This window comes from Anguilla anguilla, chromosome 1 (assembly GCF_013347855.1).
Source record: "Anguilla anguilla isolate fAngAng1 chromosome 1, fAngAng1.pri, whole genome shotgun sequence".
NCBI lineage: Eukaryota > Metazoa > Chordata > Actinopteri > Anguilliformes > Anguillidae > Anguilla > Anguilla anguilla.
In genome coordinates this window covers 28,854,680-28,869,429 of record NC_049201.1, presented here as the reverse complement: position 1 = coordinate 28,869,429, position 14,750 = coordinate 28,854,680, and the positions used below count along the sequence as shown (strand labels likewise).

The 14,750-nt window shown below is 42.1% G+C and overlaps 1 protein-coding gene across 3 annotated transcripts in view; it reads left to right on the top strand.

Annotated features, from left to right (window-relative positions):
- Nucleotides 1–14,750, top strand: part of myo6b (myosin VIb) — a 67,654-nt gene that overhangs the window by 14,192 nt on the left and 38,712 nt on the right. For all 3 annotated transcript variants that reach the window (XR_004761888.1, XM_035386959.1, XM_035386950.1), the window contains exons 2-10: nt 532–685; nt 3,821–3,890; nt 4,627–4,700; nt 7,476–7,605; nt 8,635–8,740; nt 8,990–9,045; nt 9,458–9,555; nt 10,582–10,746; nt 13,776–13,856. Coding sequence is in view for 2 of the 3 variants with exons in the window: in XM_035386959.1 (XP_035242850.1) it covers nt 569–685; nt 3,821–3,890; nt 4,627–4,700; nt 7,476–7,605; nt 8,635–8,740; nt 8,990–9,045; nt 9,458–9,555; nt 10,582–10,746; nt 13,776–13,856 (897 nt within the window). In the remaining variant the exon portion in view is untranslated. The remainder of the gene's footprint in view (nt 1–531; nt 686–3,820; nt 3,891–4,626; nt 4,701–7,475; nt 7,606–8,634; nt 8,741–8,989; nt 9,046–9,457; nt 9,556–10,581; nt 10,747–13,775; nt 13,857–14,750) is intronic.

Below are 14,750 nucleotides of genomic sequence, written 5' to 3'. Positions count from 1 at the left end.
AGAACCTGGTACTGAAATGTTCATAACTTGAAAATTAGCTTAATGTGTTTTAATATGAAAAGATTTATGGGAATGGATAGGTTTTTAGCCATCCTCTTTTGTTTCCTTACCTGCTGTCTTGCTCCTGCATGCTCCCAACTTGCCCATTGTAGATGCACCAAATATGCAAAGGCAGAGTTAGTTTTGTGACTCATATCCATTTTAATGCTCACTTTTTTCTGTAATTATCAGTAATCATAACAAATATAATCAATGTTCTGTAAAATAGGAAGCTTAAAATGTACAATTGCTTATGGTACTTCCTGGTTTATACCTTGTTAGGTTTACCTGTTGCTGGTATGTCTGAGATGTCTATGCACAAAGTCTGAGATTTGTATCTGAGATTCTACTGTATACCATCAAACTTTTTGATTTGCATGGGTTTTAGGTTGGGGGTTAACCATGGAATTTTGTGGAGGGCTGTGCTTGAAAAGTAACATGGGTGATGGAGTGTGTCAAACTGACTCGTCCCTCCTTTCTCTCTCTCTGCAGGTCCCGTAGTGAAGCCGTGGTGTAACTGTGGTGTGCAATGGAGGATGGGAAGCCAGTGTGGGCCCCCCACCCGACCGACGGGTTCCAGCTGGGCATGATCGTGGACATAGGGGCCGACTCCTTGACCATCGAACCCCTGAACCAAAAGGGCAAGGTCAGCGCGCTGCACGAATAACCGAACGAGTCTGGCCGTTTGGGGATTTGAGCCGGACGTTGGCTAACCGCCCGTGTTCTTTTTTACAGGGACCTCCACTTCCTTCAAAAACAGTGATGTAATCAGAAACAGTCCTTAAAAACAGCCTTCAGTGGTTTGCTTAATAGTCTCAGGTGTGCTGTTCAGTACCAGACAATAGGACTGATCATTAGCGGGAAGTTCCCACCTGTGACACTCGTTTCCCCGGTGCGGCACACCACGACCGTGGTGACGCTGACTCATTTGCATCGGAGTTATTTTCTTATTCGACGCCCTTGTCCAGGGCAACATTACCGCTGCTGTTTATTGGTTCCTATGCTGAACACGCTAACACACACACGCCCAGTGTCGAAAAAATGACGTCAGGTTGAACATTAGGTCCCGGCTTCCAGGGTTACCCCGTGAGTTTCTCTCCCGCTACAGACACCTCCTTTCATGTTTGGATTTTCGTTTAATAACCCTTTTAAAAACCGAGCCTCTAATGCTAAATGCAGTCTCCGTAGAGTCTGTTCCACCACCCCACCAGTTTCTTCCCCTGGGTGCCTTTTTTCTACAGTTACCATTTAAGTGTAAATCTCCTGTCCTGTCCGGTCTTTAATTTGGGAGATGGCAACGCTGCCTCATGCTGTGAATTGCAAAGGCTATTCCAAGGGGATTTCCATAATGTTCCCCTGACAGACAGCTTGCACAATGCCTGCACCGTTTCACTGTTTTTTACACTATATGTGATGTGTTTGTATGTGTGTATGTGCATATATACACACTCTCACACACACGCACACACAAACATATACACACACAGGACAAAGAAGGTCATGGGAACACTGCATCTTTATGTGAAATAACACCAATAGCCCATCGATGTTCACATGCTAAATTATTTAATCAATCAATCAATCAAGCATTCTCTCATATGGTAGTATGATAGTAGTAAGTCACATCAATAAAAGTAGGATTGATTCAGGATGCACACTAGTAAATGCTGTGTGCTGCCAAAATATACTGCCAAAACAAAGGTAATTGTGCCAAACAACGTTTTGACCTCTACTGGTCATCATTGATAAGAGCATAGCTATTCTTCTTATCATATGGCTATATCTGAGGAACGTCATTGTACGTCAAAACCAAACTTATTTAACTGCTAACCTACCATAATCCCATATAATTAATGGGAAGTGATTTAATTATTTGCCATGTATAACATAAGTACACTAGCTAAAGTACAGCTATACTGATGGAGATCTTTGACGGCCAAGATGTGGAGGCATTGCTTTCTTCCCTCGTCGTAATACTTGAGGCCCTCAGCTTTTGTGAAGTTGGTCGGGTGTTCAGTCGTGGGGACACGCCGTGCCGGGCGATCCTTAAACCGTGAAGGCCAGCGAGCTCGAGGAGGGGTTTTCGCCCATGACGCTCATAAACCGGCGTTGTTGTTTGCAGGTGGAACTCGGGGGAACTCATTACCAACGATGCAGAGGAGGTGTATTAAACGTTGATAAATAATGCAGCAAGGGAACACTGCCTTGTTTTCTGGACCTAGAAACCCTGCCCTGTATGGTGCACAAAGAGGCCACCCCCCTATCCCCCCCCCCTCCCCCCACCTACCTCAGAGCACGGGGCTTCGGATCTGGTTTCTGCCAAATTATTCATCAGGATGACATATCTCTCTCCTGGCATCGCAGAACAATGCCTGTTTCTACCAAGTCAATTTTACTGAATGTTTCGTCCTCTGGACCCTAATGTGTTTGTATCAGTTTGTGATATAGTCCAAGACTACCTTTTCTTTTCTTTACTTTCCAATGAAACAACCATTTATTTTCAAGTTATTTATTTTCAGTGTCAAAAAATAAATAAAAAATATAAATAAAAAAATAACACACAGACAAATATTTTGACAGAGAATTACACAAAAACCTCCACAACTATGTCCAATATCAAAACTTTCAGTGTATAGTGTGTCCTCCCTTTGCCTTTATTATAGCTTCCATTCTTTTCAGAAGATTTGCTTTGAGTTTTTCTGCTGGAGTATTTTCCATACCTCTTGTAAGCACCTCCTAAGTTCACTTTTAGAAGGTGGTTGCATTTTCTGCTTCTCTTGATCCAAGTAACAATGAACTGGGGTGGCCAGTCCATTGTTCTGAAAACACCAGAATTGGGATCTGTTTAGCAGTGTGCTTGGGGTCTTTATCTTGCTGTAGAATGAATTTGCTCCAAACAAACATTGTCCAGATGGTATTGCATGACATGATGAGATTTGTTTGTATTTACCAGCATTCGTGATGCCTTCAATGAAAACCAAATCACCAACTCCAGATGTTGTTATGCAACTGCAAATTTGTACTGATCCTCCACCATGCTTGACTGATGGTTGTAGACATGGTTTCTGAGAGTCTTTGATTGCTTCGGCGGTGTACATACTGCTTTCTCAGTCAAATTTAAACTCCACAAAACCTTGCTCCACATCTCAGGTGTCCAGTTTTGGTGTGCAAGTGCAAATTTTCTTCTCTTTTGTTTATTTCCTTTTCTCAGTAGTGGCTTTTTGCCTTTCAGACCCATAGCATTGAGTTGTCTTCTCACAGTGGAAAGACTGACAGAAAAGCCTTCTGGATTTTTTCAGATCTGAAGCAAGAGTGGAGCTTGATTTTTTTCCTATCTCTCAAAGATAAAATCTTTAAGTACTGTATTTGTGATGTTTGTAGTTTCCATTCTAGTGTGGTGTCAGCATTGTAGAACATACAGTACTTGAGATTAAGACCAGATACTCATGTCCCCTACAAGGGACAAAAATAAATTGCTACGTCTTGGGAGGTTATAATTATGTATGCATAATTTGGGAAATTTGGAGAAGCACAAGTAATGTGATAACAATAAATGCTCTCTCATTTCTCCTTCTGTTGTGATATATTTAAACAACATGTATGTATGTAACAATGTATATTTGTAACGTACGTAACATTTTTCATGTGTTCTATGTCTTTAGGCATTTGTGATACCTCATTTGACTGAGTACCAGTAGTTTTTCAAGAAAACAGACATTAGAGACATGCGGCACTTATAAAAATATCGAAGCCTTCATGAGTTTTATCTGTGCCATTCCAGACCTTCCTGGCTCCAATGAACCAAGTGTTTCCTGCTGAGGATGACGTCAACAAGCACGTGGAAGACAACTGTAAGTTTCTGAGGTTTCCCATCAAGGAAGTTCAGCTATAGAGTGGGAAGATTTATCGATGCCTCTTACTCTGTGTCGGGGGAACGTGTTCGATTTGCTAATGCTCTTCATGGGGAATGAAATGCTGCTGCTGATGCCATTGGCTGTAAATGGAGCGGCAGTGTAGTGTGATGGGTAAGGAACTGGTCTTGTAACCTAAAGGTCACAGGCACGACACAGCCGTTGTAGCCTTGAGCAAGATGCTTAACTTGCGTTGCTTCCGTATATATCTCGCTGTATAAATGGATGCAATGTAAATGCTGTGTAAATAAGGTGAGTACGTCTCTCTGAATAAGAGCATCTGTAATGGAATCGAAATGGCTGTAATGTAATGTAAATGGAGTGCCAGTGCAACAGATGCGTCGTAAGACACCCAATTCTCTATGAGATGGGCTTATAAGCACTTGGACTGGATCTTACATGATTTACACTTGTCTTTGAGCTTGGTCGGGATAGAAGAAGTGAACGCTATGCCTGGGGTTGATTTCCATGAAGTTCTTGATATTCTGCCGAAAGTAAATCCCTCTTGGTGTTCGATTTAGATGCGTGCCGAATTAATATTTTAAGGAGAAGTAGACCTGCCCTTGAACTTGTACCATGTTGTGTCATAGCTCTTCGGATGATTTTTCATGAGAAATTGTTGTGAGCCCTGTTGCATTTCTTTTTCAAACGGCGGAATTCTTTTTGTCCTTCACAGGTTCCCTTATGTACTTGAATGAAGCCACACTCCTGAACAACGTTCGTGTGCGGTACAGTAAAGATAAAATATACGTAAGTTATGCTTTTCACCTGTTTGTGCTGGCCTAAATAGGCCTGTTACGGTCATTCTAGCAAACACAGGGGGCAAAAGCACTCCTTTCTAGAAATGAGCTGTCACTCACTCCTCTTATAGGTGCACTAGGAGGTAAAGTTAGACTGTGTAGGATGCATATGTAAACATTTCTGTCAGGGAAATTTGAGACCTTTGCTCATTGTTTTGGTCATGACTCCTTATTTCAGTAATGGCTTTTCCTTCTTTTCTGGGGTGTTTGGCACAATATGGTCTGCGACAGGGAGGAACAGTCCCTGGCATTATCCCCTTCCCCCCCCTCACCCTCTCCAGGGTCTGTTGTCACCCCTGCATGGGCGCGGCCAAACCTTTCATCAGAGTCTCAGTATGCCCCCCCCCCCCCCATCTCAGGTGACCTCTGCAGTCGCCCCCACCATGCTATCAAGTTGCTATGGGAAGCCAGTCAGGCCTTCTGGCGTGACACAGTGATCCGTTCCCTCATGCCCAAAGGCATACCCAACAGGTGGCAGAGAAAGGGATTGAGAAGTTGCTAGAAAGCGCTTCAGGTTGTGCTTCAGGTGACACCTAATGGTTGGAATGAGGTACTACAGTTATTTCAATGTTGAACTGCCCAGCAGGGATTGTGTGCTTTGCTGAACAATTCATTTAATCACACGTTTTGCACATTTTAATAATACTTTTAAAAATAATTATAATAATTAAGAAGAAGCAGATGAAGAATAATACATTTAGCATATTCACATGCAATGAATTACTGCCTTAGTAGTACTTCATAATAAAAATAAATACATGCGTTGTATTCACAAATAAATATACCAGATACTATCGGAGTGATCAGTTTTATTCTGAGGCCTGTGTCATTGCTGCTATGTCGATCCACTAGTGCAAGACAAGCCTGCGTTCTCCAGCCAGTGTTCTCCATTCTGCCTGTCCTTGGTCCTTTTCAGTTGGCATTCCACCAGCAGAGCTGAGCACCCATTGTATTGAAGCAGAGCATTTCATGCACAAGGACTGTAGAATCGTTAGTGTGCAGTAAGAGTTTGACCAATCCCGCTGAAACTCTCCCACCACGCACGGTTCTACAACCGACTGCACCCAGCCATGCAGGGCCACCGACCGCCGTCAGCACCGGCGCAGCGATGGTTCGATTCCGAACCAAGCGGTGCATTCGCGCACTGGAACGGTGTCTTGGCAGGATAAGCCCCCAATCAGCCCGTAAATGTTCCGTTTTAAATGCTTCGATATCACTTCTGCTGCGATCTGACAAAAATGCTTTTGAACCAAATTACATCTGTCAAGCTTAAAGCTTCAGATGAATTCTAAACAAATCAGAATGTCAAAAGTAAAGCGGCAAAACAAAGATTTATAAATAAACTGACACATCAGTGTCTTTCCCAATTTCTGCTGGCTCACATCCTGTTTGCTGACAACTTAATTAATGTGCCTGCGTGTGTAGCACCTGTTTTCCAACACCGTAATTAGGCCCTTGGAAGTGTCTAACTGAAACAACTGAGAGATTTCTTAGTGCCATTCCTAACATCATTAATCATGTTAGCTGTACGAAAGGAAGCTGTGAGCTGTAAGGAAAATGGTAATTAATCAATGATTATCTAGTTGTGCGCACTGCCTATTCTGCAAAGCCCATTTTTATCTAGCGTGTATTTATACTTTTTACAAAGGGACTTTTTCATTCTGTTTCTGGAGCGTGTGTGCTTATACCATGTACAAAGAGGCTTTTTTCATTCTGTCTCTGAAGTTTGTGTGCATATACCATCTACAAACGGACTTTTCCATTCTGTCTCTGAAGTTTGTGTGCATATACCATCTACAAAGGGGCTTTTTCATTCTGTCTCTGAAGTGTGTGCTTATACCATCTGCAAAGGGACTTTCCCATTCTGTCTCTGAAGTTTGTGTGCATGTACCGTCTACAAAGGGGCTTTTTCATTCTGTCTCTGAAGTGTGTACGCATATACCATCTACAAAGGGACTTTTCCATTCTGTCTCTGAAGTGTGTACGCATATACCATCTACAAAGGGACTTTTCCATTCTGTCTCTGAAGTGTGTGCTTATACCATCTACAAAGGGACTTTTCCATTCTGTCTCTGAAGTGTGTGCGCATGTACCGTATACAAAGGGACTTTTCCATTCTGTCTCTGAAGTTTGTGTGCATATACCATCTACAAAGGGACTTTTCCATTCTGTCTCTGAAGTGTGTGCACATATATTGGTGGTGGGTGAGGTGAGTTCCCCTTCACTGTAAAAGCACTTTGAAATTGTAAATGCAAGGATATATACCATCTACAAAGGGACTTTTCCATTTTGTCTCTGAAGTGCGTGCACATGCACTATACCATCTACAGAGAGTATTCTCCATTTTCTGTCTGAAAAGTCTGCATATGTCACCTACAAAATGACTTCTCCATTCTCTTTCTCTGGGGTGTTCAATATATATTATATTTGCAACAAGCTCTCAGAGCTCCTGGGGCACAGGACCCTCCAGTAGATGAGAAGGACCAAAAGGGAAAATAATGGGAGTGCATGTTGGTCCAGGTGCCGGTGTTGAATGGATGTCTCTGTCATTTATTGTAATAAACTAACATTTCTCTGTCCCCAAAAAAATGAAAGTGGATCATTTTAGACTGTGGACAGATTATCAAATGCGTTTGTTTCTCTGTTGAAACATGTTCAAGCAATGCATAGACTGAAACTTTTTTATATACTGCTTTAATCTGTTGTGTTTTTTTTTTCCTTGTAGACTTTCGTAGCCAACATCTTGATTGCGGTGAATCCGTACTATGACATCCCCAAGCTCTACACGCCGGACACCATAAAGAGCTACCGAGGGCGATCCCTCGGCACCCTGCCTCCTCATGTTTATGCAATCGGTGAGCGGGCGGAACACGTTGCCGGGGCAATGGCAAAAAAACGGACATTGCATTCAAATGACGAACTTAACTAATTACGTTTTCAACAAACTATGAGAACGCTGTTTTCTTGCTTTATTGAAAAATCTGTCGGTAGTTAACACAGTAATGAGGAAAAATTCTGTATTGTTGTGTAGCATCTGTATTCATGCGGAATAGACTGAAGTCACTGCAAAATGTATGAAATAGTGGGCAATTCATGGATATTATTACTTTTTCCTGTCTGAAAGCATGAGGAGTGAGCAGGTCTCTTTGCAACAATTATTTATTTGATTAGTTATTATTTATATAGGATTAACTAACATTCTACTTAGTGTGCTATGCTAACGCAAGGTTTTATTATTGTAATACTGGATATTAGTAGGCACAAAATATTTGATATGCATTTGATCAATGTGCATCTCCAATGTTCCTACGTTTCTCCCACTCCACCAGCACAGACGTCCTGAAGTACCTCATGTCATTGGTTCCTGTTATTTCAGACTTAATGAGTGAAATAGTTATCTCTGACCCTCTCCAATGTAGACACGTTAAAATAAGAATAAACGTTTGAAACAGCTGCTGTAGAACACAGCAAAGCAGTGCACAGGTGGTTTTTTACAGCTCGTTATGAATGTTCATCGGCATGTAATCGCAATTAGTTTTATAGTTGTAGGTTCGTACGGGTAATTTACATTAAGCACTTTAGTGATATTGCACGTACACTTGCTAGTTTAGAAACATTGTTAGCCACATCTGGTACTTCGGCTTCTGTTTCTCAGATGGATGCGCTCTTGCTTGAAAGAGCATCTGCTAAATTAATGTAATGCAACTTGATGGTTAGCGCGAATGACTGAAAAGTGTTCATCGTGTCTTTGTCAGCCATTTCACAGCTCACCTTAACCTCTCTCTGTCTGCCCACCAGCGGACCCAAACCCTGCAGTTTAGTAGCCCTTCTCATTAAAAGACTGCGGTGTCTTACTTAGCTTTTTTCTGGCTTGGCGTTTCCAGCGGACAAGGCGTACCGGGACATGAAGGTGCTGAAGATGAGCCAGTCAATCATCGTCTCCGGGGAATCTGGAGCGGGGAAGACAGAAAACACAAAATTCGTTCTCAGGTCTGAAGGGATTTGCTGCCACATTTTCCTGGAAAACACAAGCTTGTGCTCGACATCACAACTGTTTTTTTCTGGGGTTCTTTAGAATGTGGCTAAATGAATTGGCTTGTGTCACTTAGGCCTACGGGTCCCTCTTTTTCACTGATTACATGATATTATAGGAACTTTTTTATGTAAGAACTTTTAAGTTCTTATTTATAACAGCGCTTGTGTATGAAAATTAATCTTTTCCACTTGTTTGTTCTTCAGGTATTTGACAACATCCTATGGAACTGGTCAAGATATCGATGAAAGAATTGTGGAAGGTGAGAATGTTTGTATTTGCAGTATTACTCTAGACAAGTACAATACAAAACCTGTAATCCGTGAATAAGTAATTTTACTTTTTCAGACGTGATATCGGTGTTCGATAACTTTTTTCAATAAATAAATGAAATAATAACTTTTTAAATGTGTTTTGTGTTTTCTCAGATTCCTTTTCTCTAATGTTACATTTTGTCTAATGATCTAAAACCATTCCGTGGGAAAAATATGCAATAATAGAAGAAATCATGAAGTGGGCAAATATTTTATGTAAATGCATGTGTTCACAAGCATTGTTTTTTTGCTACGGGTAATACATGTAGTCCGTGTGGAACATGTTGTAGATACAGTACACGGTAGATTGTTTAAGCAGTAGATTTTGTAACTGCCATTGTTTTTTCTTTTGACTCGTAGCCAATCCCTTGTTGGAGGCCTTTGGGAACGCTAAAACCGTCAGGAATAACAACAGCAGTCGTTTCGGGAAGTTTGTGGAAATCCACTTCAATGAGAAGGTACCGTCTCAGCTGGGCCCTCCACGGTATCACTTATTTCACAAAGCTAATGTACACACTTTCATTAAAAAGAACAAGGCTCAAGGGTATGTTCTTAGATTGGAGCAGTTTGCATACAGGGCAGCTGTGGGAAGCAGTGTGGTGTAACGATTAAAGAGGCAGGCTTTTTAAAACCGGATGATTGAATGCTTAAATCCACTGCGGCTTTACCTTCAGACAAGGCACTTATCCTGCAATGCATCAGTGAGTGTCCAGCTGTGTGAAGGAATAATGTGTTCAGTTTATGCTATGCACTGGAAGTCACCCTGAATTAGGGCATACATCAGGCACATTGGTCATGCCAAGTGAAAAAGCTGTTCTTTATTTTTTGGAAGCTCATTTTCTGAGGTGGAAAGTCCAAGGGGTCAGAAAGTAAAACTCCAACCATGTGTTTCATCCTCTCAAGAACTCAGCCAGCTGATGTCACTGATTAGTTCTACCTGTTGGCTGAAGAATTGTGCTAATAAGCAAATATGGGCAATAGAAACAAAATACTGGGGAGGACTTTTACTTTGTGAACCTGGATTTTCCACCTCTGCTCTTTTTCATGTGTCCTATTGATTATATATTTTCTGGCTTGTCCTTGGTAATATGAACATTGTCCTTTCTTCCACATTTACTGTGTATTTCATTAAATACATGTGTGATTGAGATATGTTGTATAAGCCGTCCTGTTTCAGACACGTTTCGACATACTAATACCACTGCGTCGCAGCCTATAGTTGGGGTTGGATAAAACGGTCAGCTTCTTTTTTCATTTTTGTATTTATTCATGGAGGGGAGGGGCATATTAGGGGCCTTGATATGAAGAGGTGTAGGTGTCCCTGCTGCTGAGCACCGGTGATTTATTTCAGTCATTTCTCAGTGAAATCCATCTGAACCGAAAACTTTACCGCACGTTCAGCGGTCTTTACCGAGCCGCGTCGCTGCGGTTAAGCGTGGCCGTACCGTTTGCCTTGACCGTGCGTGTCTTTGTCCGCGTGGCAGAACGCGGTGGTCGGGGGGTTCGTGTCCCACTACCTGCTGGAGAAGTCCAGGATCTGCATGCAGAGCAAGGAGGAGAGGAACTACCACATCTTCTACCGGCTGTGTGCCGGCGCGTCCGAGGACATCCGCCAGAAGCTGCACCTGGACTCCCCGGACAGCTTCAGGGTGAGCGCACGTTCTCACTTTATGATTTAATGGCAGGAGGTCGGTGCGCTCGTGTAGCTATGCTAGTATTTCTCCAAGTGAATTTTTTGTTGTTGTTTTCATTCTAAGTTGGTTTCATATTTACTATTGAATCAATTCCAAAGTGACTTATAAAGTGTATTACATAGGGTTAGCAAACACTGCAAGAGAGGGGTGCAGTTACAATCATATTACAGTTGCAACCACTTTAGTGCCACTGTTGAGGTGGTTGCCTCAAGAACTGAGAGGAAGGTGGAGAAAACAGAAACTTTTGAGTTAAATAGAAACATTTAAATAGATAAGAAATATGCTATTAGCACTTCAGGTGCTGGTAAATGTGAGCCTTTGCAGCAACACGACATTCTTAGCCATACCAGGATTATGCGGCGAGTGCTGTCTCCGTGGCGATTTGGACTGGACTGACTGTTGCCAGGGTGAGGGGAGAGGACTCACCAGTGAACTGCAGACACTATTACGATAAAAGGATAAAAGGAACACATTCTGCCGCCTAATTGGATGATTTGAGAGGGCTTTCTGTGTCCTGTTTGTGGCCTGAACAATGAGGCCCTGGCTCTATCTGCCAGACATTTCCATGGCCTGTTTGGCAGCTCCTATTAGGGCAAACTCTTATTTTGTGACAGTTTGAATGCTCATGAACATTCTGCATGAGCTATTGCATCTGCATTATATTTGACATTTTAATATCTTGTGACTGTAATCATAATAAATAATATGTATAATATGTGATATTTCATTTTGTTATGAAACGGCATTCCGAAACAGTTTTACTTATTTTTTGCTGTAATTCCAAACCGTTACATTAATATGTCAGTTGGTAATGTGGTCACATAAAACCACGTTATGTCAAAACTATTTGCAAAAAATACATCCAGCAAGTGTTCTTATGCGCTTCAATGCTGTATTTTCCACATACTACAGTATACCTAATGGCAGGGTCAGTCCCTGTAACATGGCCACTGCCATTTTGTTTCAACGTAGAGATGGTCAACTTACGTGTGGATCCATTCGCCTTTTTCTCGGTGGGCGGAAATGACTGAATTAAGGATACTCAGCCCTGGTCCAACAGGGGCGCAATTTCTTTGCGAGGTTTTGCAGTCTCTATCATTGTTTAATGTTGGGTAGGCTGTTGAAATGACCGTGCAGGGGCTACATGTGGCTCACCGTAGACCTACTCTTGGGCCTTCAAGCAATAAGACATACAGTGCAGTCTGAATATTGGCTCTGTACTCCAGCACATTGGATTTAAAATGAATACGAGGTTAAAGTGCAGACTGTCTGCTTTAATTTGAGGGTATATACATCCATACCAGGTGATTTGTGCAGTAAACTGGGGATAAAATAGGGCTGTAATTCCTACACGGATTACCCACATGTGGATGTAAATGGCCTCAAATTGAAGATGACAGTTTTACCCTCATCTTCATTGTTTCACTTCAAATCCAATGTGCTAGAGTACAAAACCAAAACAACAAACATTTTGTCATTGTCCAGATGCACATGGGCTGCATTGTAGGCATAAGAATTGGTGACCGTCTCAGTCTGTATCTACACAGTATGCAGTATTGTGATGACTGTGCATATTCAAAGGGCATCTAATTAATTTACACAGACACAATGAATCTTATTTTTTGTGCTGTTAATCCTCAATGGAAAATGGGTGGTCCATATCCGCAGTGTTTTTTAAATTTTTATTTAAAGAACCTGGCCCCCAGCAAGAAATTGTTCTAGAATTTTCTAGGGTATTTAACTCTCTGTTGTAGAATAGAAACAAAAATGAAGTCACACGGGGGCGACTCGTTTATTTTGCATGTCGTTTGGGGGTTGTGTGATTTCTTTATTTTTTTTGGGAACGGGAAAGAGAGATCAGCCCTGAAATTGTATCCTGAGATTTAGCATCCAGGGAGCAGCTCTGTCCCTTTTTTAAGCCGGCGCTTTGATGTTTTCTTGACTGTCGTTCGCTCTCGGTCTTGCTGAAGCGATGCTTTCTTAAATGCATTAGTCAACACTGAGCGCTCAGCTCTTCAGTTGTTATGCCCGGCGGCGGCACCCAAGGATTTTTTTTTGTCGGCGTCGACAGCAAATTCGCCGCAGACGGTATAATCGCTGTCTGAATTTCAATTGCTTTGCCGAAACACAATAGTTGTGTGGAGAATGAATGTCGCGCTGCGGAAAAAAAAAAAAATGAAAGGGAAAAAAATAAAAATAATTTGTCTTTTTGGGGAGGAGGAGGGGGGGGCATATATTACAGATGCGATGGGATGTCACCTGTGAGGTTGCATCCGGCTGCTGTGAGGGCAGGGTTGGCGGGGGGGGGGGGGGGGGGGGGGGGCATTGTGTCTGCTGTACCAGCCTCATAAATCATGACCTTCGCTCTGTGTCTCACCTGAAAACTGCTTTCAGTGACTTCCTCTGAACTCCAGGGTAGTCCCATTCCTGCTATGCTACATCGTCTGTCACTTTTGGGGGTGAAAAGGCTAGCATGCGCAAAAACAAATGAAGTCAACAGGTCGCTTATTTTCAGCCCTGCAGTTCACCAGTTTAAATGATATGGTTACTGCACCATGTTGATCCCATGACATGCAGCAATGTTACTTTTAGAATTATATTGAGCACATACGTGTTCTGTGGTGGCACGGTGCTGCCGCCTCACAGTTCCTCCTGTGTCCGTGTGGGTTTCCTCCGGGTGCTCTGGTTTCCTCCCACTGTCCAAAGACGTGCAGGTAGGCTAATTGGAGTCTCTAAATTTCCCATAGGTATGAGTGGGTGAGTGAACAGTGAGTGAATGGTGTGTGTGCCCTGTGATGGATTGGCAGCCTGTCCAGAGTGTCTTCCCTCTCACCCAATGCAATATATAGCTGTGTGTTCATAACGACATTAAATAAATGTTTATCAGACTCCCCACTGCAATTTAATTCTTCATTTATTTCTTGAAAGTTCATGGTTTCAAGTGTGTGTTCACTTTTCTGTGATTTTTTTCATTCTTTTTGCAGTATCTAAATCGAGGCTGCACCCGATACTTTGCAAGCAAGGACTCAGACAAGCAGATTATGCAGAATCGAAAGAGTCCAGAGGTAAGGCACCGTGTTTGGTCCGCATGCCTTAACCGATCATGACCACCAAACTTGGGTAAAATGTGAGACGCTCATGCAGAATTCTGAGACTGGTGTATGGTGGGCGGGAGGGGGCTGGGTGCGGCTTGGATGGGCAAAATGGATGCTTAAAGCATTTTCTGTTATTTTTGTGTCATTTAATTTTGGTTCTTACTCATTGCCAGGTAGTGAACTAATTCTTCTTACCAGTTCTTCCGATGGCTAACTCTTATCCTGTTATATTAGTTGTATTATTAATTGCGCTTGCATCACTTGTAGAAATTAGTGAAACTTTCTTTGAAACAGTGTGCCTAAGGTCTACATAACAACACTGACTCAGCGTGGCACCTGACATGCTATGCCTTTCATCATTAAAATGAATGAAACTAAGCGTAAATCAAATGACTGGTGTTGTATTCCTCACACAGAATTCCAGGTTGGGTTGGTACACTATGACTATAACTAATGGCCTTCGAGAGATCTGAGAACTGGGTGCAGACAAAAAAAATACTATTTGATTTCCATCCTGATAAATTTCCATTCACATTATTGTTTTTGAAAATCATTTTCATTAAATTCTCTGTGACATGAAATGGAAAAGGAAACATTTATTCATCTGATTCATGTATGAAATACTGTCAAACCTGTCAAAAAACCAGTTTGGGTAATAGGGACTGAATTCAATAGCTAGTTGAGTATTTTTCCTGATACGGCAGGGCTGCCCAATCTTGTTCCTGGAGATGTACCATCCTCTAGATTTTCACTACACCCCTAACAAAGCACACCTCGTTCAACAGCTAGAGATCTCGCTGAGCTGCTAATTAGTAGAATCACATGCGCTTTGTTAGGGTTGGAGTAAAAACCCACGGTAGATAT